Source organism: Balaenoptera musculus, chromosome 14 (genome assembly GCF_009873245.2).
Source record: "Balaenoptera musculus isolate JJ_BM4_2016_0621 chromosome 14, mBalMus1.pri.v3, whole genome shotgun sequence".
NCBI lineage: Eukaryota > Metazoa > Chordata > Mammalia > Artiodactyla > Balaenopteridae > Balaenoptera > Balaenoptera musculus.
In genome coordinates, this window is record NC_045798.1 from 63278249 (window position 1) to 63303605 (window position 25357).

At 35.1% G+C, this 25357-nt stretch overlaps 1 protein-coding gene and 1 pseudogene across 1 annotated transcript in view; one reads left to right on the top strand and one right to left on the bottom strand.

Moving 5' to 3' along the window:
- Positions 1-323: 323 nt before the first annotated feature.
- The window catches only part of PIAS2 (protein inhibitor of activated STAT 2), a 93531-nt gene continuing 68497 nt past the window's right edge, over positions 324-25357 (bottom strand). Inside the window, 5 exon segments of the mRNA XM_036874223.1 lie at positions 324-2450; positions 5147-5184; positions 10012-10151; positions 17776-17947; positions 20498-20631. Of these exon segments, the coding sequence (XP_036730118.1) occupies positions 2268-2450; positions 5147-5184; positions 10012-10151; positions 17776-17947; positions 20498-20631 (667 nt within the window). The 3' untranslated portion in view covers positions 324-2267.
- On the top strand, positions 10150-12605 carry LOC118906679 (annotated as a pseudogene).

The window sequence follows — 25357 nt, forward strand, 5'->3', positions numbered from 1 at the left end:
CACCTTCAAATATACATACGCGAAAGTCTCAATTTTAAGATTATAAACTTAAAAGTATATTTTAAAAAATGTTAGTCACCTGTATGAGATAAATTAAAAATTTATGTAATTCAGTGTAAAGCACCAAAAATGAACAATAAAACTGTTCACATAAAACAGTGAAAAGGAAACAAAGCACAACTATAAAAGCACAGAGGTATCATTTACAAGAACCAAGTAAATAAACTATAATTTCTATTAATTTTTTTCATTTACCTGATAAAACTTTGTTGGTTAAATTGGGGAGGGGAGGGTCTCTGAGCATCTAAAGGGTAACAAAGTGATAACAAATATACAGCATTTCTTTATTAACAAATTATACCACACAAATCAGGTTACTTTTTCTATCTGATTACAGAGTTAACAGAACTTGCATCCATATTTAGAGCAGCAACATAAAATTTTACTAGGAAGAAATTCTGTATCTGGACCAATCGACTGTAACGTGGACTAAGAAGGTAAAACTGGCAACTATGATGCAACTACTGCAAGAAGATTCAGGTTCGTCTCCCATGCTTGTAACTCTCCAAAAGGGATAATTCATTAAGGGGATAATGCAGCCAAAGAAGGGATGATGTAGAAAATCACATGAAATTAAATGAGTACAAAAAGAGCACGGGGGGGCATGAGAACTTGAGAAGGTGTGAAAAACCAAGCAGTAACAAGTCAGCTCCCTGGAGTTGCACCAACCCAGATTGTTCCCTATCCTAACTGAAATTGGTGGACTCTTCATCTGGGCACTTCAGTTTGAGAAATCAGTTAGATTAATCATTTTTAACACAGGTTTATTTTTAAAGTAGATACAGCTTAGGGAGAGAAAGCTAAATATTAGGGAAGTATTAACTCCTTCAGAACTCAGAATTTTGCAGCCAAATGAAAGCAAAGTATAAAATTTGGATAAAAATGTTTCTCTAAGGGTAAAACAGTTTTCTGAGAGATTTTAAAAACAAACACACAGTAAGAGAGTAGTTTTCAAAGTGGGTTTCAGGCCCATCCTCTCCTCTTCAAACCTTTCTTATATTCAAACATTTCTAATTCTGTTTTGTCTTTTGTGGCTTCAGGAAAGATTTCCTTTTAAAAAAAAGGAAAGGGAAATCTGATGCCATCCCCACCCCCTTGCTACTGTTTGTTCTTTAAGTTTGAAAATCACTGCTATGAGAAAAATGAGATCTAAAACATATTTTCTTTGTCAGTGTTACTAAACTGAAAAGTTTCAACACAGATCTGTACATTATCCTGTAAAATAAATGAGCAAAAGAAGTTCTTAGGAAGAAATTAAACTTTGCTATTCCCACCGCCCCTAAATCTGTTCTTCCACTGCCTCCAACCTCTTAATATTTCTAGACAGTGAGAACAAAATTCTAACAAACATTCCAGCCTACACCTTAATCTAAAAACATTTCATTTGACGGCCGCAGAGAATTTTTTTTTGAGAAGGTAAGCCCCCAATTTATAGAAACCTCTAGAATAAGAATGTACGATTACCAAAATAACACACATTACGTCAGGGCAGACTCTGCATAGGGTTTCTTCAACACAATCGCTAATAAAGAACAGCCAAATCCCAGAACCTCACTCTGCATTCATCAGCACACAATACCGAAGTGTAAACAACAACCAGGGGAAAATGCTTAACACAAAGGCCATTTTTCTTTGATGGAATCAGGGAGAAAAGTGGAACTGCAGGAAGAAAAGTGGAACCCAAGCTTTGGCCACTTATCAAGACTTCATTACTTCAACGAAATAGAACAAATCTCCATGGAAAGGACTCATTCGGCAAACGTAACTTCTTTCCATATATTTTTCCTTCACATCAGATTAAACAAAACTTGTCATTTCAGAATCATTGATTACATCTTTTTTTAATTAGAAAAAAGTTTACTTGAATATTTACATAACTTTATTGCTGTTTATTACAACAAAAAAAATTTTAACTGATTTGTAGAATCCAACCAGTAACATATGAAATTGAAATCCATCTCTCAAGAAGATGCAGTTACAGCTGAATGTATCTGATGCTCAGAGTACAGCATGAATAAGAAAAATCCTTGCATGTCATGTGGTTCTTGCTGCAGTCATCTGTGTTCATCTCTCAGAAGGCAAAAGAGTCCATCTGACACTTCAATAAATATCAAAGTAATCGTTACCAAAAAAATAGCTTCCACGGACCAGAGATCCAAGAAAGAGCAGTTTTAATGAATGATTCCTAGAATCGAGTGAGTCCTCCTTTAGTCCAATGAGATGATGTCAGGAATGTTACTTCCACTGCTGGTTATGACCCCTGTCTCACTCCTGCTGCTGGATGAACTAACATGAGTACTGCTTTCATGGGGGCTGGTGGTGGTGACAGACGTACTGCTTGCTGTTAAGGGTGAGGTGAGACTATCCAAAAACATAGGAGGACAGTACTGCTTGAAACAAACAATGATGCCGATGAGGAAGAGGCTACATTGATTTTAAATACAGAGACTAGAAATTGTTAGATATGCACAAGTGATAGCCACATATTTAAATCTCAGTGGGACTTAAAAATTTCTCAAAACTTCATATCTTTGGATGGAAGGTGGCATGAATTTAACATTTTACATTATTTTGTGAGTGCAGCATATTCCTGATTGTCTCAAAACTTACAGAATTTGTGACCAAATATGTAGTAGTACAAAAATGTCAACAATAACTGAAGTTATTTAATACTGAATATTGGCCCCAATATTATGACTCATACTTAATCTCAAAAAGAATTTGCTCACTAAATGTATTTATACCAGATTTAAAACACACTGTAAAAGGCTAATAAACTTGTTTTTAATGGTGTTAAGAAAAATGCTAATTCAATAACTCTCTCAAAATTTAGTATTACTCAGACCCTTAAGGAATAATGTTAAGACTGATCAGCGGGAAGGCAGCATCTGACTCCTTTGTACATACATGTAACAGTACCTGTGTAATTAGAAGATAGCATACATTCTAATATAGAGACTAATATAGAAACTTGGTAGCTAACTACCACGGGATGCTCAGAAAGAGTTATCTCAGGTACTCACAAAATTTTGGAATAAATCTTAAAGGAAATCTAATCTAATCTAATTTCCTTTGAGATGCTTGCTTGACACCCCCTTCCAACTGTTCAAATTTCTGGTTTCTTTAACATCTTAGTTGCTGATTCCCAAACTAATTCCAACCTGAGTTTAGTACTCTAATATTGACCTGGAGGAACAGAGAGAGACAAGAGCTAAAAGCTTTATTTTATATCACCATAGAATATTTTATGTGAGAGACAACTGCACTGACGAGTGAGATAAGCGAGGTCCAGTATACATTACAAGAGGAGAGGTCCTAAGTCTGTGTTCAGATTGACTGTATGAAAGAAGATCAGTAAGGATATCTGATCAATATTATCAATTCTATATATTATTCAGCCTATCATCAGAGATATTAAGAATAGAAATTTAAAACTGAAGTTGTTTAGACCACATGATCTTCAAAAAGATCATAAAATGGGAACAACAGCCCCAGGTTTAAGGCTGCCAGTCAGTGGAAGGGCAACAACTAAAATTCAGGGTGCCTTTTAAAAAAGTAACTTAATGTTTCGGATGGACAGTTGTCTTGGTTCATCAACAAAACGAATGCCAGGCACAAAGACATTCAAGGGGAGTTCTTAAAGAGCTTCTAAGAACCTCTAAAGAGAGTTGCATTGTCAGGTATTAAACTTCTTTAAAATCAATTTCTAATTTACCACTAAAATTGAGCCAAGAATCTGGAAAAAGCCCAGAAACTTAACATTTTATTTCTACTACCTCTGAGGCAGTTTTTGACCACCTAGGAGTAAAAAGGTACTCTTCTTCATTTGTATAATGAATGCTAGATACTATAGTCCTGCTATCAATAGCCTCTACATCTTGAAATCTTACAATACTCAGGTTACAGCCAATCTAACTCTGTAGCCTTTATGTGTAATTTGAACACATCTGCATAAGGATAACAGGGATTAAGGGGGCAATGTGGAGGTAAAGTAGAACAAATCTAAGGATTCAAGGAAAACTGAAAGCACAACCTCACCCTTCATTTGGCTTAGCAACAAGTTAGCCTGACACCAAGCATGCTAAATAGCCCTATAAAATCAAAATCCTCTAGGTTCCAAGATCATTTTTTTAAAAAGGATGATTCACATTAAAAACAGTAATACTTTAAGCCTGAAGAATCTATTTCCTAAAAAAACAGATAGATATTTTGCTATAGAATCTACTGATGTAACAAAGTCAACTCAGGGTGAGAAGAAACTCCTCATTCTGTGCCTGTTACCTTGGGCCCAAATTTCCAGTGCTGTTTCTGTGATCAAATACAGAGTACTGAACCAGGAAGCTGATACAAGACCTGTGGTTAGCTGATTCTGAGCAGCCTACGAAGCAGTGGATCATGGTTCGTCCTCTATCCCTCCCTACTCTCAACACTTCTCTCAAAGTCTCTTTCTCTGTTTTGCTTTTCCCTTCAGCTTTTCCCATGCCTTTTCCTCCTCTGCTCTGCCTCTGCTATAATAAGCCTTATCAGTGGAGTCCACGCTCATTGCAAGGTCTTCATGTTGGGATGCTGGGATACTAGAGTTTCTTATCTCTGACAAAGAAAACAGGAATGACTGGTTTATAGCAAGTTTAGATTAGGGAATCTCCAAAGTCTGAATCTGGTTGCCTTTAAAAACAAGGAAGAATCAAGCTAATGATTCAGTCTGTTTAATCAGCTTCAGCTATTTTCTATGTATAGAGCAAGTGTTTTACAACTTATCTCTATAAGGTTTCAACTTCCAGTCATCTAGCACTGCTTCCCCTCATTTTAATCACTCAAATGCTCGTAAGAAATGCCAACTGATTATATTAAACGAAATAAAATATAATTTAAAATTCCAGTATTAAAGGCCAAAATATCATAAACTGAGAACTAGCAACTTCATCCCTCCAAGTAAAATTGTGAAATATTTATATAGTACTTCCTTTCCATCAATTTAAGTAACTGAGAGTTGACTGTCCTGATTTTATGCAACTGGTCATTTTTAGTTAGTATGACACAACCAACAATCAAATACAAATTAGTTGCTTAAATTCAGGATACATACCTGGGGATCAACTGGAATAAGGGAAAGAAAATCCAAACCTAAAACAAAAATGTTCTGTTAATAGTTGTCTCATATGTTGGAGACAAGAATTATTTCCCTAAATCATTTTTTATTTACCTTAAGTCATAAAACATTTGGGTTAAGGTCTTACCATTCTGCCATAGGGAAGGTCTATACCACGATCAGGATATTTCAGGATATTTATGTGGATAAAACCCAAAAATGAACATATTTCCTAACAAAACAACTAGAAAAACTGCCTCCCAGAGACTTAAAGGGGGCAGTCCAAAATTTTTCAGATAAATAGGACTAGTCAAAGCAAACTTTCCCCCTTTATCACTTAGCAGAATGAGAAGCAATAAAATGAAAAGATGATGATCTGGATTCGGACCATTAAAAAAACATACTTAAGACTCTTAAGATACTTCACATTTATTTTTTTAGAAATACACCACACTGAGCTTCTTCTAAAATATCACTTCTTAGACAGATAAATGTCTATTTCATGGACAGCTCTCTGTTCCCCTGTTCCCACAACAAGAGTAGTAGTACACAGTTCAACGTGCTGCACAAAGCAAGCACTTGCTAACTGCTGCTCACTAACAAGCTAAATCTTACCAAGGTGTGCTGGGTTATAAGCTAATGCAGTTTTCTAAACCAAAGCTTTGGGATTCTCCAATTATGCTTTAGAAATAGAAATGTGGTAAAAGGTTGCCCAGTAATATCATTTTGAAATATTAAAGTTATAACAATAAATAATAAAAAATTTCAGGTCTGAAAAATCTAGCAATAAACTTCAAGGTCAGTCCCCATAGACCTCTGTTAAAGTAAATTTCAAAACATTAAAAAAAAAAAATCACATACTAGGTGTAGGTTACTAAGAGAGGCCAATTTCTATTCAATCTATGAATTTTTATATGCTGGTATTCAATGTCACCTCAAGTATAATAATCATACAGAGTGTACTCTAATACTAGACTGTTACTCTAAAGAGAGAATATTAGTGGGAAATGATATTTAAAATATTTAATAACCAGTATGAATAATTTATAAATCAAAATGTTAAAGTATATTTATTCCCTTATAATCTCTAAATAAGGGTATGATAAAAATACTTTTCGGGTAATACAAGCTGTAGCACCAATCATTTGAAAGAAGTCATTTAATTTCTAAAGCATTTTTGAAAACTGCTGATATTTTTCATTTCATATGCCTATCACTAGCTATATGATACAGCAAGGTTTGAGCAGACACTGGAATCACAACAAACTTTTCCAAGGAGTTTCCCATTAAATTGATACTAAGTAGGTGACATATCTCAATAAGCAAAGAGTTTCTCTTCACACTAATGATACTGTCCAGTACATCCTCTCTCTGCTTCAGCTGAACAGTAATTCAAAATTTGTCTAGCCCTTATAATACCTTCTGAGAGTTTTATACATTCAACATTTCTATTATGGACTACGTCACAAAGAGTTTATTTGCATATCATTTAATTGGCTTAATTTTATTAATTTTGTTTTGCTTCAAATGGTATATAACATTATTTATATAATAACTTCTGCTTTTAAAAGCTTAATTTCAAATATTCACTTTTAATGTTTGTTGAATCACTCAGTCCATTTGAATAACGAAATTTCTTTATAAAGCTACAGAAAGTATTGCTATTTCTGTTGGAATATTGTGTATTGAAGCCAAATCACTCAAAATGCTCCTTTTCTAAATGTTTATTCCCATTTCATAACTTCAGTTTAAATAAATACACAGGCTGGATATAATTTTCAAGCTGTTTTTGCAGTTCTAGCACTGGAGACTGCCCATCGAGGTGCCATGTGTCTCCATATTTTCATTATTTCAATTCCCATCTCTTCAGATGTACTGCAATTCTCTTTGATGATTATTTTATGTGTGCTCGTAGATATATAGTCTATTGATAAAACATTTTAAGAGATTTGTTTGATCTATATCTTTTGATACCTTATCCAGGGATAATTGAATATGGTAACTTATACAATGCCATAATAAAATGTCTAGAAATTTTTCTGAAATTTTGGTTGAAACCCATTGTCTCCCTAGCATTACACAGATGCTGTCTACACAAAATTCAATAATGTTTTTAATGTAAATATTTCTCACTGAAACCATTTTTCTCAAATAGTAACACTGAAGTTCGATATAGTATTTCAGATGTTATTCCTCCTATTAAAAAATGATTATCAACAATGTCTTGCAATTCTACTTTGCAAGTACAGACTATTAAAACTCTTACATGAAATAGATGAAGTTTCATGAACAGTGATTAAACGTTATTGCCTTATTTTGTAAGTTTAGTAAAATGCTGTTTTCTTATTTCACCATAAGTTTGAACTGCAATGATATGTTGTACGGACGTATTTTTAGGCCCTCCTAAGTATTTCACAGTTGAAAATGCTCAATTATCTTTAACTAAAAAGCAGGTAGTGTTAAAAATTCTGATGGTACATTCTAAATGCTTTTGTCAATACTGATAAAATTGTTGTTTTAGATTTTAAATGCTTCTTCATGTGAAACTGACTCTGTATGTCTTATTAATAACAACACATTCTCCTTACTTGAGCCATGAACTTTAACAAAACATAACTCCTAAATGATTAAGTATGTAAATGTTTAGCACTTTCAAATTTTAATGATACAACTTTTGAGCACTATTCCCACCTGACAAATATGGCACTAGCAATAATAAGGCAGTCATATTTTTTCATGAAATAATCAAGCTGTTTTCCATTCCATAAATACAAATTATGTTTTATTTTGCATTCACTGTTGCACAGTATCAGAAGATGCTCCAAGCTGCAGTTCATTATTAATATCATTTCTTCTTTGTTCTCCTGCAGATTCAGAAGATTCATGTTTATGACGTTTAAAAGGAATGTTAAGAAATGTATTAAAAGTTTGTCATCTCTCTATTCTTGGTGTTCTATTTAATATTTTATTATAAATTATTAAACTTATAAATATCAAAACTGTACAGTACTAATTACATAAAAATTATGCACAAAAAATCCCCAAAGTAATTACTAATTACAAAAGAGCATATTAACAGTAAAACCAAAGTAAAAACTAAACTATTTAGATGTAGTAACTGCTACATAATTCATAGATGATGGTAAACTGGTAACTCTTCTAAAGTACAACAGTTCCTATTCTATTCTGTTTATCAACTGATAAGAAAGCCTTTCAACATTTTAATAATCAGTATCACTATATTGGCTTATATTGTCTAAATATCAGCCCTGGATATTAGTCTTAGTTCCTTAATGTCAGCTTGAAATGCATTTTATGAAATACACAGTTAACATATTTTACTGTTTTTCTCAAATCTGTACATTTTATAAAGTAAATAGGCTGACTTTATGCCCAAATTTTGAAATAATATAAATTCCCTGAAATTAAAAATTCATCCAAACTCACATAATTCAAAAACTAACAGGGCAAGTGATTTGTACAATGTACCTGTTCTATTGCTAAATGGCCAGAGTCACTTAGTAAAAACAGAGAACGTTCATTATCTTTTTTCAGGATTTTTAATTAAAGATCTTTAGGAAACAAATCCTTCTGGAATGCTTGTTTGTAACACATACTAAGATGACATGTGGACACTCTTCAACTTCATTTGAAACTAGCCACAGTTAAAGCAAAACATGGCAGTAAGGAATTAAGACTCTCTGACTTTCCATCTTTCTTAGGACCATGAAACCTCACCTGTAACTCAGCATCAAGCTTTGTATCAACAAATACTCTATAATTGGTGCTAGCTGGGTTTACAAACAATTTTTTAAAATACCAATTCCCAAAGTACATGTGGAGTAAACACACTTAAGAAGCAAAAGGTACTTAACATTTTTTTTGATGGATACTATTTTTAGTCTACTCTTTTCCATTAAATTTTATTCAAACTGAATAAATGCTGAACAAATTTCAAGTGACAAAATTACACTGGGGCAGAGTACACACTATCAACTTTTTCAACAACACAAACTTTGCCCAATAGAATATACATTGTGCTTAAAATAAAGACCTTACTAAGAGGGGCAAGAAGAATAAATCATAGGTCAAAATTAATTTCCTAAATCCAGAAAATTAATAACAGGAAGAGGTGACTGTATTCCACTAAAAGGGCCCTTCAGAGAGAAGGGAAGTCATGAATTTAAGAGTCACTGGTACTAACTTGCTCAAATTTGATCGACCAAAAAATGTCTGCAAAAACAATGGCTATGTAGGGAGGGAAAAAGAGGGAGGGAGGAAAAAGCTTTAATTTTGTAATATGGTCTTGGTTGCATACATCTTGGTACTAAGGTAATTCAAGCAGCCTTGAAGCTTTTAACTGTTAACATACATATAAAAGATATCCCTCAATATTAAGCAGAGTTCTAGGGAAACAGCAGGTAGATCCTATTTTTACAGGGTAAAGTTGGTAGGCAACACTGACCTCACAGTACACCAGTATATTCTGAAGTTGTGATGGGATACCAAGAAGTGATGGGCTACTAAAAAAAAGTATGAGAAAACATCCTCCCTAACCTGTGAAGCTTCCATGATAAACCAAGAAAGAGTCTCCGAGTACAAATTCTCTATGAGGAAGAATAAATTCTGTAAAATTTTCCTACTGTATTTCCTCTCATCAAAATCTACAGATTGCTCTGTAGTTAAAATGATAGGAACTGAATGTGATATATTTAAAACAGATACTACTTTTACAGGAAGCCTTTCCTTAGCAATTTCCTTAGCATTTCTATTTAAGATATTTAAATTATATTTGCTCCACAGATTAAGATAAAAAATAAATGGTAAAACTTGATAAAAAAACAAAACAACTCTTCACATACCTGGCAAATCTGATGACATGCTTGATATTGGCGTGTGGTGGAATGGTACTGAGTAGTCTGTTAATGAAGGCGGAATAGCAGCAGGATCAACCGAAGTCACACTGGGCACCCTTACAGAAGATGGCTGATACATGAGAACCCTGTTTTAAATAGCACGGGAAATTACAAACAATCTGGCTGTTAGTTCACAGGAGAGAAGGGCTGTACCACTGGGCATTGTCAGTCGTAAGTTCACTAAGTTTCCAAACAACTATATGGCAGCTACTCACTACACAGTACTCCACTCACTCTCCTCTTTCATAAGTCTTCACTTTAACATGAACATATGTTGGCTCTCAACAGCAGCTGTGACATAAGAGCAAGGTGGCATTAAAACATAATGGACAGTGCTGGAGCAATACATAAAACTTTGATCCACAAACAGGAATATACTCTACATAATGATTTTATTAATGTATGTGTAACATGTATGTGAATATTAGTAATTTTATATATAAAGAAATTTAGAAATAAAATAGAAGACTCCTAAGATTTGATTAAAATTAGGGTACCTTTATGAGTGAAGCTTATACTTACTATAGCTCAAGCATGATTTCTTCCATTCTAAAGGGAATTGTATTAATTATTAGCGATCTTATCTGGGAATCACCCGAGCAAAGATAGCCAGTCCTAAAGCCAGCCAGCCTGATAACAACAGGCAGCAATCAGAAATTAGAATAAGACAACTACTCAGGATTTAAGACATAATATCCAGAAATAAAAACACTGGCTACCATGATACCATCTACTCTTCCAAGAGGGCTTATGACTTTGAAATTCGCTGTTCATGCTACGAAAAACACAAATTAAATACACTTAAGATACACTTTATTACTGGTATTTATACATGTATGTATACACACTATATATATAATAATAATGACTTTATAATTTTAAGAAGCAGTATAGTTAAACATATTTTTGAAAAAGTTCAGGAAAAAAGAAATGATTTTGCATTCTTCCTACTTAACCTTCATTTTATCTTAGTCCAGGGTAAACAATTAGAAGTTCTCAAGAAAACACCTTGAATATATACAAGAAACTAAGCAATGTTACGGACCCTCTGGCCGATGGTGGCCATCTTTTTGTCCAGCACCTTAGTGAGGCTGCAGTGGTAGCACCTGCTCTCTGAGCTCTGCGATGCCACACAAGGATGACAAGAAAAAGATACATGTCGGAAAGTTAGCCAAGAAAGACAAAGACTAAAGGCAAAATGTGGGACAAGCTCAATAACCTAGTCTTGTTTGACAAAGCCACATAAGACAAACTCTGTAAGGAAGTTCCTGACTATAAGCTTAAAACCCCAGCTGTTGTCTCTGAGAGACTGAAGATTCACAGTTCCCTGGCCAGGGCAGACCTTCAGGAGCTGCTTAGTAAAGGACCCATTAAACCGGTTTCAAAGCACAGAGTTCAAATAATTTATACCAGAAACACCAAAGGTGGAGATGCCCCAGCTGCCAGTAAAGATGCATAAACAGGTCCCACCACTGTGCATTTTGAAAAATAAAACTCTACTAAACTAAAAAAAAAAAAGGAGGGTGGGGGACAGGGACACAGGGACATTAGGACATTAAGGTCAGCATTCCAAAGCGCTGCCAGTAAATTACTGTGAGCTTAATGAGAGAGGCACAGAGCTCTGTAGCTGGAAGGGACCACTACAAAGATGAAGCACAACTGACAGAAACAGTACAACCATCAAAGTTAGACTGAGATGACAAGTAGGACCTCTAGATGTCCTTTCCCTTGGTTGAAACTTCCTGTTATTGCTCAGATTATTAAATACTAGTAATAAGAAATGATGACATATTTGCATGACATTCTTCATACTCTAAACAACTGACAAAACTATTTCATAACCTCAATTAAAAATCTCAAACCACTTAAATAATCACCACCTATTTAGACACTGGAGTCCCTCTAAAACCAGTTTGCATTATAACATGAGGCTCTTGTCTAGCTGTTATTCTGTACTATTTGTCAAAAATACAGATGTTGTTGGAAAGGAGGAAAATGAAGTCCTCTTGAGAGGACACACATGGCTGTGCTGGCAACTGCTAGTCTCAGAAAAGCAAATAAATAACATAGGTCAGAGTTCAGGAATCTTAAACTGATCCATTTGGGAGGCAAAGGAAATATAACATGCTTGAGACGGTAACATAAGCCTCGTATTTCACAACACATTTTCCAGATGTAGATGAAGATGGACAAAAAGAGCAACCTGCCTCGGTTAGAATCGGAAGGTTTCTTGGCCTCCAGTGTTACCTGTCAACCTAAAACCACAAAGGTAGACTCCAGAGGGGGAAAGAGAAAACCTGAGATGAGCTCAAGTACGTATGTTATATTAAAGCACATCTTTTTCTGGAGGTTTGAAGACACTGGTCCTCTACAACGATGAAAGTAGAACAGAAAATCACCAAAAGTGTTTTCAAATTACAAATGATCCTACCTCCCACACAGGAATGTGTATCAGAAATTGTGGGATGGGGTATGGGGATAAGAAGGAAAAAGACAGGGACTTCCCTGGTGGCGCAGTGGTTAAGAATCCGCCTGCCAATGCAGAGGACACGGGTTCGAGCCCTGGTCCGGGAAGATCCCACATGCTGCGGAGCAGCTAAGCTCATGCACCACAACTACTCAGCCTGCGCTCTAGAGCCCGCGAGACACAACTACTGAAGCCCGCGTGCCTAGAGCCCATGCTCCGCAACAAGAGAAGCCACCACAATGAGAAGCCCTCGCACCACAGCGAAGAGTTAGCCCCCGCTCACCGCAACTAGAGAAAGCCTGCGTGCAGCAACCAACACCCAACACAGCCATGAATGAATGAATGAATGAATGGAGACACTGGTATATGTTAGTACTAAGGAGGGGGTTTAAAAAGTGGCTCTGATTATTCTGGTTGTTTCACAGTATTAATATATCTTAATCATATACATATTTTTTAAGATGCAAGCTTTTGAAGAAGACCTATATATATATATGTGCGTGTGTGTGTGTGTATATATATGTATGTGTGTGCATATATATATACACACATACAATATACACACATACATATGATTTCATTTATTTTAAAAAGTTCCTACTTAAAGGTACATTTAATCTGTCACTTTTTCTCTGACACTGAAAGAAACGAAAAGAAAAATTTCAAGTTTACAAGAAAAAGACAATGGCTGCCTTCCTCTTGCTCCCTCTTCTCTTCTTTTGATATCTCACACTGGAGATTGTCTTTTGTCCTGATCCTGAACTGACCTTTCAACCTGGATCAGATTTATAGAAAACAACAATAAAACTCATTTTCCTACCCTGGCCCCTTTATTTCCATCTGTAGATGAGTAAGGTCAATGTCCCAATGCACATGTCACCACAGTAACTCTTAACCACTGCATATCTTCTGTTCTCATAACATGAAACTTTGAGTGATTAAATAACTATTCCTTGTTTCTCCAATACAAAATGCTGTCACAACACATGAAAATGTCACAATCCACTGACAGTACAAATTATTAAATCAACATCTAAAATCTCAGCAAACATCAAACTATTTAGTGTAGGTTAATTCCTATTACCTGAACCTTGTAACCATTAATACAAATTCAACTTTATATAGAATGGGGGAAATTCGTCGTTTGTTAGGATTATCAAATTACCTACTGGTAGAAAGATTTTTGTTTTAATCAGAATCTTCACAAAGACCACATTCAGAAAGGTAAATGATTCTAATGCCTATGCAAAAAAAGATGTATTTATAGATACGGAATAACAGGAACCATGGAGAAATGTAAATGGCTGTGTCTGGTGGAACTGTGGGTATGTGATGCTATAAAGTCATAAAAACATTTTTTAAAACTTTTAATATTTGTTACTCCCTCCTCACAGGATAGGCAAATACACACACAGGCTTTATGTGTACAATATGTATGTGCACATATATAAATTTTTATAGCTGTATCCATAATATCACAGCACAAAGGTAAACTGCTGGCATGCTGCTAGACAGCAAATATTAGTATTCTAGACTGTGTACTAGATCACTGAATTCATCACACTTGGCCCCAACTCACATGTCTGAAAATTCAATAACTTGAATTTTTATCCATAAACCTGAAATTCACTGGGTGCTCCCACTTTATGATCATAAAAATATTTTAAAAGATTCAATTTTGCTAATGATTCTTAATCTATTTCTAATCTTTGTTTCCTGTCTTTAGAATACCTCCGCATTAATGACAAAGCAGTCACTCAATTTCCCAGGCATGGGGTAGGGACATAATATTTAAAATTATCTTTTAATTTAGAAAAATCGCAGAGGTTTTCTGAAAGTCTTAGATTAAGGTGCCAATTTCTTCTGACAGGCTATGCAGGGAAAGAGGTTAGAAGAATTACCATCAAAGTGTTAACAGAATGCTTTTTATTTCTTGACGCTTTGAAAAATTGTTTATAAGAATAATTTTTTTCAAAAACAATACCTCTTAAAAAATAACTGCTCACCTGAATTTTAGACTGTAACTTAAAGTAAGTTTTCCTGTTTTTCCTCTATTTCCCATTTGCTTACTATCATTGACCAGGAAGTCCTATGATAAACTTACACCTCAGAGAAAATTTCTAGATGCTGACACAAAAGAGAGGATATGAACAGAACGACCAGGAACAAAAACCAGGAAAAAAAAATGTAAGAGTTGCAAGGGATTACAGAGGTGATATAACCATAGCATGAGTCTCCACTGTGACACTTGGACAGGTGGCATCCACTCTTCCTTAACACAGAAAATGTGATTTTAGCACAAAACATCAACTTTCTTAGTGTTCAGAAAACTCCAACGGGAAGTTTTTCCATGTATCTTTCCTCCATTGGACTTAGATCTGCCAAATGTTATAACACAGAATAAACTCAACCCAGTTCATCAATGACTCCCGTTCAAGAACTACAAGATAACTATAACATATTCTTTTCTCCTGGCTTAACAGCTTCAATCCTTAGACCCATTCATCCATCAGGCTATGTTCCCACTATTCACCATCCTGTTTCCCTCCTCTGGCTGCTCTCATTAATACCCTTCTTGATGACAGCCCTGACTAAAATGGTCTAAGTGAAAGTTTTCTAGCCTAAAATGGAACAAAACTGGCACGCGTATGTATCCTGGACACTGCTTCGTTTATTAATGCAGTCTAAGAACAAATCAGCTCAAGTGGTGAACCCTTCAAACCATTAAGTGAATTCTGACATTTCAGAGAGTTTCTATCAGGAATGGCCATTAATTTATGGAATGCCACCATCTATTAAAATGACTATATACAGTCATCCCTTGGTATCTACAGGGGATTGGTTCCAAGGACTCTCCCACCCCCCACAGATACCAAAACTCATGGATGCTCAAATCCCTTATATAAAATGGTATAGTACTTGCATATCCTCCCATATACTTTAAATCATCTCTAGATTACCTTATAATACCTAATACAATGTAAACGCTATGTAAATAGTTGCCTGCAGCAAAGAGCAAATTTTGCTTTTTGGAACTTAAAAAAAACTTTTCCCCAAGTATTTGTGATGATCCATGGTTGCCTGAATCCATGGATATAGAGGGCTGACTTGTTGTCCTATGACAAGATCCATTTTATCAATGTATTTCCTAATAATAAAGCATTCTTAGATAAACCCTACTTGGTGGTAATGGATGCCATTTTAATATATTATTAAATAATTTACTAAGACTGAATTCAGAATTTTCACTGAACTTCCTAATGTGAGCCTGTTTCATAATGGGTTCTTCTCTTCTGGCTGTTAATGCGTAAGACTAGTTTGGTTATTAAGAGTTATGTAAACTTTGTGGAATGAGCTGGGAAGCTGCAATTTACAGACATTTTAAACCAAAATTTTCATGTATTGCTGGTTTAGTCAAAAATTTCTACCTTATACTCACAATGTTAGTTTTTATTTTCTTTTTAACCTCCATGAGGAGACTTACATCTATCTCTTCGGTAGGTGACCGCAGGTGTGAACTGCCCTGATTCCTGATGTTCAAGTCATTTCAGATTGTCATTTCATTTCAGATTGTCACCCAATGTACATGCCACTCCTCCAGTTCTGAGTCCTCAAGTATTGGTAAAAATGTGCTAAAGGACACATAGATGGTAGACCCTTATGGCGAGCCACCAGAGACACCCTCTACGATCACAGTAACTCATGAGTCCATATCACTACGCACAACCCTTCAACCTGCCAGGAACCCATCTAACTATAATACTGTGCAACGTATGTTTTTCCAACATATTCTAAAGGGTTTCATTAGAGAGTAAAATCTGGAAATACCACATCTAAGTATTCATTCCCATGGTTCTCCACTTCAGTAAACATTTCAAAATTACATTTTCATTTTTTATTATTTAAATTCTAGAAATGCCAAGCAAATTGTCTGAAAGGAACAATAAATGATCAGCATCCCCCCAAAAACATCCCACTTGAAATACTTATTTCGTTTTCTGTTCCACTAAAAAAACAAACAAACAAACAAAAAACACCCTTACTGTGATGTGTAAATCACATCTGGAAATATAAGCATTTTAACAGTGAAGAAGGCAGCACAAAAAGTTTAATTCTCCTGGTTTCAAAAGTAACTATAAAAAAAGAATGTTTCAAAAGTGCACCGAGAATATAACTCCACTTGTATAAAATGTCTAGAAAAGGCAAATTTATAGAGATAAAAAGAAGATCAATGGTTGCCTAGATTTGGGGTGTGCATCAGGATTAACAACATGAGAGACGTTTACTGGCTGCTGAGTATATTCTACAACTGAATTGTGATGATGACTATACAACTCTATGAATTTACTAAAATCACTGAACTGTGCAATTGAATACTTAAGATGGGAGAATTTTATGGTATATAAATTATATCCCAATAAAGCTATTAGAGAAAAGAAGTGCTATGAGAGGCCAAAAGATAAGGCTGGCATACCCAAGTTTGAAACAATATGCTCATGGATGTCAAGAGAACCCGCTGCTACTTTCCTGCAGGTTCCAAAATCTCTAAGAAGCACCTATTGCTAAATACTCAAACCTGTCACTCACTATATGTCAGCAACAGCTTCTGCCAGATGACTCATAAATAAATGCTAGACTGCATTTACTAGCCCATATTTAGCCCTGGAGAGGGTGAGAAGGGAAGGCAATCAGTTTTTTACTGAGACAATGACCATGTGGCTGACACTGAGGCTGAGCTCTTTCATTATCTTATTGAAACCTGAATTTAATCTTATGAGGTAGGCATTATTTAACCCCATCTTACAGAACAGGAAAAGGAGGCTCAAACAAGTTAAATATTTCATCTAAGATCATAGAATGAGTAAGCAATGGTGTCAAAATTGGAACCCACAATTGTCAGATTCCTAATTCCACACACTCGGCTTCCTCATGTTGGTCTGTGATGCCAAATTTACTCCTTCCAAATAGATTCAAGAAAACAACAAAAAGTATCAAATATGAAATAAATATTTAGACATGAGAAGATTTCAACTCTTACTTCCCAAAGATGGGAATATATTCTTCATCAAAATTTGCTTTCCTATATAAACAACATGCTCACTTGAAAATATTTCAACTGAACAAAAGGCAAATTAAAATAGCCCTATATGGTTATGCAACTCTCAAAGAGACATTTACAAACTTATCCCAAGAACAGTTAGTTCCAAGTGTAATAAACAATAGTGAACTATAAATTAACAAACCCTTTGGTTGGGCTGCTTTGTGTTTCTGACATAAAGATGCATTTCCTTTTGGCAGGAGGGTCTTCCTCTTCATCAGAAGAGCTTTCTATTGTTAGGTCAATGACATCCACTTTCTTCTTGCTTGCCTCATTGGCTACAGTCACTGAACAAGGCTTACTGAGGACACCTGCAGCTGCAAGTAGGGAACAGAGGTGAAAAAAAAGTCAAAGGTGTAACACGAGCTCTAACCATAAGAGTTTTAACTGTGCAGCACATCCTGGAGAATACACAGCCAATAAAGCCCATACTCTGTCCCACAGACAGAGACCAACTCTAACTCCAGTCATCTGTCTATAAAATGACTGCTTACCTAGGGAGACAGGGTGAGCGCTATGCCTTGTGAGAAGATCGAAAGCCTCTTTCAGATGGCACACTCCGCGTTATCTCCCCAGTAATGCCGACAGATTTGCACAGATCCTGCTCCTCACGCTGCCTCCCTAGGTTGAGCACTCATGTTACAGACAGACATCCAGAGTTAAGGGGCTGGTCTCCGGCCATGGACAAGAGTATGTAGCTTTACTGGCTGTGTATTCTCACAGACATGTGGTAGGGTTAAGTCAGAATCATACTTCCAATCTAGCAAAGCAGTGGTGCTCATATCAAAGAATATATAAGCTCTACACCATAAGCAAGAACTTGATAAAATTTTCACCTTGATAAGTGGAAAAAACCCCAAACATCTCACTTAAGTTACTCAGACATTTAAAGTTTTTCTTACCAGCTATCTACTTAGGTTCTCCTTTCTGCCCACTACAACAGTCTCACATGATATGTTAACTCACCATTTCAAAGAGTGGTGAGTTGACTCACCATTCTACTACAATCTATTTAGTAGAAAATGCATGCTACTTGATAATGGAAAAGCAGCAGCAATTAATTAACTAAATCACTACTTTTCTCAAGGATGAGGAAAACCCTGATCATTCCACCCATAGGTTCAGTAACAATCACAGGAGAATGATTAATATTGACATAAATCCTTTACTTTTTCCTCTCGTCTTACTCTGAACGCCTATTATTCATTACATTATTAGAATGTTAAATATAGTCAGCACAAAACTCAAATGCAGTGAGTGGACTATGTCAGATAAAAAGAAACTAAGTTCACCTATCGGTTTCAATTTCTCAGACAGCCTTTATTTTCCCCACTCAGTGTAGACAGCACAGGGAGTTGAAGGTTGAGTATAATTCCTAGGTAACCAAGGCAATAGTCAAATTTCTTCCCACAAGGCAATGGAAACAATTAGTTCACTTCTTTACCAACTAACCTATGACCATCTTCCCCCACCCTCCATTAATGGATGATACAGCCTCTCTAACCACACCTCCACCTGGGGGTTCCTCCAACAGGTACTCTAAAAATAATTCTGAGAGACCTCCCTGGCAGTCCAGTGGTTAAGACTCCGTGCTCCCAATGCAGGGGACATGGGTTCAATCCCTGGTCAGGGAACTAAGATCCCACATGCTGCACAGTGTGGCAAAATAAATAAATAAATTAAAATTTTTAAAAAATTTTAAAAATGAAAAGTTCTGAAAAAGTGTCCATAGAAATGTCATTTATAATTTTTCATGTTGTAACAAGCACCATATATTAAAATGATTTTAAAGAACACAAGTAACAAATGTTGGAGAGGATGTGGAAAAAAGGGAACTCTTGTGCACTGCTGGTAGGAATGTAAATTGGTGCAGCCACAGTGGAAAACAACATGGCAGTTTCTTAAAACATTAAAAATTAACTACCATATATGACCCAGCAATTCCACTCCTGGGTATATATCCAAAGAAAACCAAAAACACTAATTCGAAAAGATACGTGCACCCCCAATGTTCACAGCAGCATTATTTACAACTGCCAAGACATGGAAACAACCTAAGTGTCAACAGATGAATGGATAAAGACGATGTGGTATATATATATGTATTAATATATACAATGGAATATTACTCAGCCATAAAAGAGAACAAAATTTTGCCATTTGCAGCTACATGAATGGACTTGGAGAGCATTATGCTAAGTGAAATAAGTCAGACAGAGAAGACAAATACTATATGATATGACTTATATGTGGAATCTTAAAAGTATAACAAACTAATGAATATAACAAAAAAGAAGCAGACTCACAGAGAACAAACTAGTGCAGCACATCCTGGAGAATACACAGGAGATACAGAGAACAAACTAGTGGTGACAAGTGGGGAGAGGGAAGAGGGGAGGGGCATTATTACAGGGGTGGGGAAGCAGGAGGTACAAACTATTAGCTACAGGATAAGCTACAAGGATGTGTTGTACAACACGGGGAATATGGCCAATATTTTATAATAACTATAAATGGAGTATAACCTTTAAAAACTGTGAGTCACTACCTTGTACACGTATAACTTCTAGAATATTGTAGAGCAACTATACTTCAATAAAAAAATAATAAAATGATTTAGGTGATTGTTTTATTTACTTTATATATGAAAAATACACTATGAAAAAACTGATTATAATGTGGTATAAACTTCAGTGCACTTCTTAAGAATAAAAATCATTTGGGAGAAATTGCATATGTAATAGATGATCAAAAGATAAAGTGAGCAAACTGAGCCCCAAATGGTAGCTCTAATGGCCAAAGTTAACGCTAACGATAACAACACACAAGTCTCATCGCTTTGCTCTCTGCTGCCGTTCTGCACATACTTTCTATTTTTGTACATGGTTGGCTGGATACTTTCATAGCTTCTTTCTTCGGTCTCATTGGACACCAAGAACCATCTTCTTGGAATTTGATCTCATCCACATCAGAACAGTCATTGAGAATTTCCATAAAAAGCCTATAAACCAAGTAAGAAGTACAGAAATGTAACCAAATGGCTCTGTTCAAAGGTGAAATAAAGTAACACATTTTACCTTGGAGACAAAAGTAATGCTTTTTGTTTGTTTTGGCCCTAGGCTTTAGCTGTTTAACTGGCAACAAAAGAGTTAAGTGACTTACTGAATATCATATTAAAAATCAGTGATTAAACAGAAAGAGACACCTGGAGCCTTCTTGCTGGGATTGGCAGTAAAGAAACCACCCTCAGGGACTTCCCTGGTGGTCCAGTGGTGGTAAGTCCGCCTTCCAGTGTGGGGGACGCGGGTTCCATCCCTGGTTGGGGAGCTAAGATCCCACATGCTGTGGGGCAACTAGGCCTGTGCACCACAACTACTGAGATTGCACACCTCAACAAGAGAGCCCACATGCCTCCAACTACAGAGCCCATGTACCCTGGAGCCCACGCACCACAACTAGAGAGAGAAAGCGTGCACTCCACAACTAGAGAGAAGCCCATGCACTGCAACGAAGAGCCTGTGTGCTGCAAAAAAAAAAAAAAGATCCCACATGCCACAACGAAGACCCAACGCAGCCAAAAAAAAAAAAAAAAAAACCCTCAACATAACACATAAACCAAACATAAAAATTCTTGTACGAAAAATCATTTATAAGCTTACTATCAAGAAAAAAGGATTACAGTGGTGGGGAAAGGAAGTAGAAATAGGGACACAGAAGAAGTCTCAATAAATTTAAAATAACTCAGCATACAAATTATGTTCTATGATCAAAATGAAATTAAATTTGAAATGTCTTCAGAAAAATACCTGGAAACTAAACAAAACAACCCATGAGACAAAGATAACATTAAAATAATCAGAAATTATTTTGAACTGAATGGAAATGAAAATATAATACAATCTTTAAGATAGTTTAAGGTACTAAAATCTTTAAGGTAGTTAAAGCAGTACAATCTTCCTATATTACAAAAGGACGCAAATGAATAACCTCAGCTTCTACCTAAATGAAACTAGAAAAAGAAGAGCAAATTAAAGTGAAAGTAACCAGAAAAGGAAAATAACAAAGAACAGAAACAAATGAAATAGGAAAAAAATAAAATAAAATAGAGAAAAATCAATGAAACCAAAAGCAGGTACTTTAAGATCAATAAAATTGACAAACTTCTAGTCAGACTTAGGCTCACTCAGAAAGAAACAGATAACCCAATGAGCACTGTGTCTATTAAAGACATTTGTAAAAACTTTACCACAAAGAAAATTCTAGGCCCAAATGTCTTCACTAGGAAATGCTACCAAATATTTGACGATTCATGATACCACCACTTCCCAGCTCCCTATATAAGGCCAGCATTACTCTGATACTAAAAACAGACAAAGACAAAACAAGAAAACAACAGACCACTATCTCTCATGAACTTTAGCAAAACAAACCCAACAATAAATATAAAAGATAACAAATCATGACCAAGTGGGATTTATCTCCAGAATGAAAGGTTGTTTAATATTTGAAAGTCAATCAATGCAAATCATCATGTCAACAGACTAGTCAGTTCAAGACAGCAGGACAAAGATATAAAACGCATCCAGATTAAAAAGGAAGAAGTAAGACTGTCTTTATTCCTAAAATATTACTGCCTATACAGAATATCCTATGTTCTATAACAATGCTATTCGAACTACAAAACGCATTTAGTAAGGTTTCAAGATAGAACATACAAAAATCAACTATATTTCTATACAACACAACTAAAAATATAAAAAACAATACCACATCAGAAATATGAAACAATGGGATAAATCTGACATAAAGCATACAAGACCTATATACTGAAAACTACCAAACATATTGAGACCTAATTAACTAAATAGATATATATCATGTTCATGGATCAGAAGACTAAATACTGTGAACTCACCCTTAACTTATCTATAGATTCAACATTATACAAATCAAAAACCCAGATTTGTTTTCTAATTGACAAGCTGATTCTAAAATATGCAATGAAATGCAAAAGATCTATAATTGTCAAAATAATTTTGAAAAAGAATGAAGTTAGAAGTCCCACGTTACCCTGATTTCCAGACAGTGCAGTACTGACATAAATATAGACAAATCAATGTAACAGAATAAAGTTCAGAGATAAATCCACATATATATGGCCAACTGATTTTTGAAAAGAAGGTGCAAAGGCAATTCAATGAGGAAAATACAATCTTTTCACCAGTGTGGCAGAACAACTGCATGACCATATGCCAAAAACAAAAATGAAGCTAAAACCCTGCTTCTTATCTCACACCATATACAAAAATTAACTTGAAGTAGATAACAGATCTAAGTATAAAATTAAACTATAAAACTTCTAAAGAAAGCAAGGAGAAAATTTTTGTGACCTTAGGTTAGGAAAAAATGTCTTAATATGATATCAAAAGCACAGTACATAAAAGAAAGCCTTGATAAACTGGCCTTAATCCAAGAACTTCTTCTCTTTGAAAGACACTATTAAGAGACTGAAAAGAGGAAATGGCAGAAAACATTAGCAAACTACAGATCTGATAACGGACTTACATCCATAATATATAAAGAACTATCAAAACTCAGTAATATGAAAAACAAACAACCCAACTGAAAAATGGGCGAAAGTTTAAGCAGTCACTTCAAAGATGACACACAGATGGCAAATAAACACACAAGATGCTCAGTACAGTCATAATCGAAATGCAAATTAAATCCACAATGGGGTTCCACCATATACCACTAGAATGTCTAAAATTAAAAAAACTAACCATACCAAATGTTGATGAGAATGTGGAGCAACTGGAACTCTCATATACTGCTAGTGGGAATATAAAAGAGTACAACCACTTTGGAAAACAGTTTGGTAATTTATTAAAAAATTAAGCATACACCTAGTATGTGACCAGGGATTCCACTCGTAAGTACTTACCCCAGATAAATTAAAACATCAGTCCACACAAAGACTTGGACATGAATGTTCTTAGCAGCTTTATTTGCAAGAACCCAAAACCAGAAGGAACGCATCAACAAGTGAATTGATAAACTGTGGGATATCTGTACAATGGAATGCTATTCAGGAATAAAAATGAACAAACTATTGGTACATGCAGCAACGTGGACAAATCTCAAAGCAAGCATACTGAATAAAAATAAGCTGGACAAAGGAAGCAGACACTTTATAATTCTATTCATACAAAATTCTAGAAAATCCAAAACAATCTGTAGAAACAGAAAGCATATCACTGTTGACTGAGGATACAGTGAAAGAAAGAGATTAGAAAGATACATGAGAAAACTTTAGGTAGGACAGATATATTCATTATCTTATTGTAATGATATTACAAGTGTATACTGGGTCAAAATGTACCAAATTGTACACTTTAAATAGGGGCAGTTCTTATACCTCGATAAAACTGATAAAAACGAATAAGGAAAAATGCTACCTTCATTGGAATATGTAATACTTTAAATATGTATTTTCCCTAATTATATGAAAAACATAATTCCAATCAAAATCCAAACAGGATTTCTTTGTGTAATTTAAGGATGCTTTTATTCAAGTGAATATGGCAAACTGTAATAACAGTCAAGAAAATTCTGAAACATATGGCCTAAGAGATATTAATGAATAACAGAAATCCAATAAATAAAATAGTTTTGTACTGGCCAATACTTTGATCAATGGCACAAATACCAGTTCAGAAATGACACTTGAGTACAAAAAATGTTTTAAATGATGGAGGCAGTGTCTTAAGCCCATGGGAGAGATTATTCATTAAGTGTTGGTGAGATTACTGACCAACCTTCAGGTAGAAGGGTGGAGTAATGGGATCACCTATTCGCCACCCTAAAGTTTCTCCCCTATCCCCAATTTTTTCACATAGTTCCATTCTTTACCTTCATAGCACTTAACACAATATGCAGTTCTTTACTGTCTCCCACTCTGGAAGTGCTCTGTTTACCATTTTAGATCTAGTATCTGACACACAGCCAGTATTTAATAAGTATTATATTGAATGAATTCATGAAGGAATGCATGATGGAATAAAGAACTGCATGAATGGAAGGGGGAAAAAAAATATAATCTTAAAAGTACCTGACAAAAAAACAAGTGAATGCTCATATAAAATCTCTGGGACTTTATAAAACACATTAAAGACAGAAAACCAAAATGAAGAGACAGACTTGATGGAATAAAAATTTAAAGTTTCTGAATGAGAAAAATGTCACAATACAATCAGAAGGCAAACTGGGAAAATATATTTAGCACATGTAAACAGAGAAATTAATATTCTCAGTATATAATGAGCACTTATAAGTCAGTGAGAAAAAGATGAACCACACAGGAAAAAAAACATTAAGAGGCAATTCATAAAAAGTATTATAACAACCAATATATGGATGAAGATAATAATTGATAATTATTGATAACTGATAATTCTTACAAGAAATAAAAATCAAAACAATTAAGATATCTTTTCAACTAGGAAACTAGTAAAGGCATTTTAAAAATAAGATTTAATATGACAAGCTTGGTAAGAAGACTGAGAAGTGGGCTTCCAATACACTACTGGCAGGAGAGTGAAACGACAACTAGGAGAGTAAAATCGTTTACTCCTCCTGGGAGGCATCTTGGTAATAAATAGTAAAAGTCTTAAAGTTATATATTCTCTTTTATTCAGCATTTCAATTTCTAAGAGCTTAAGGAAAAA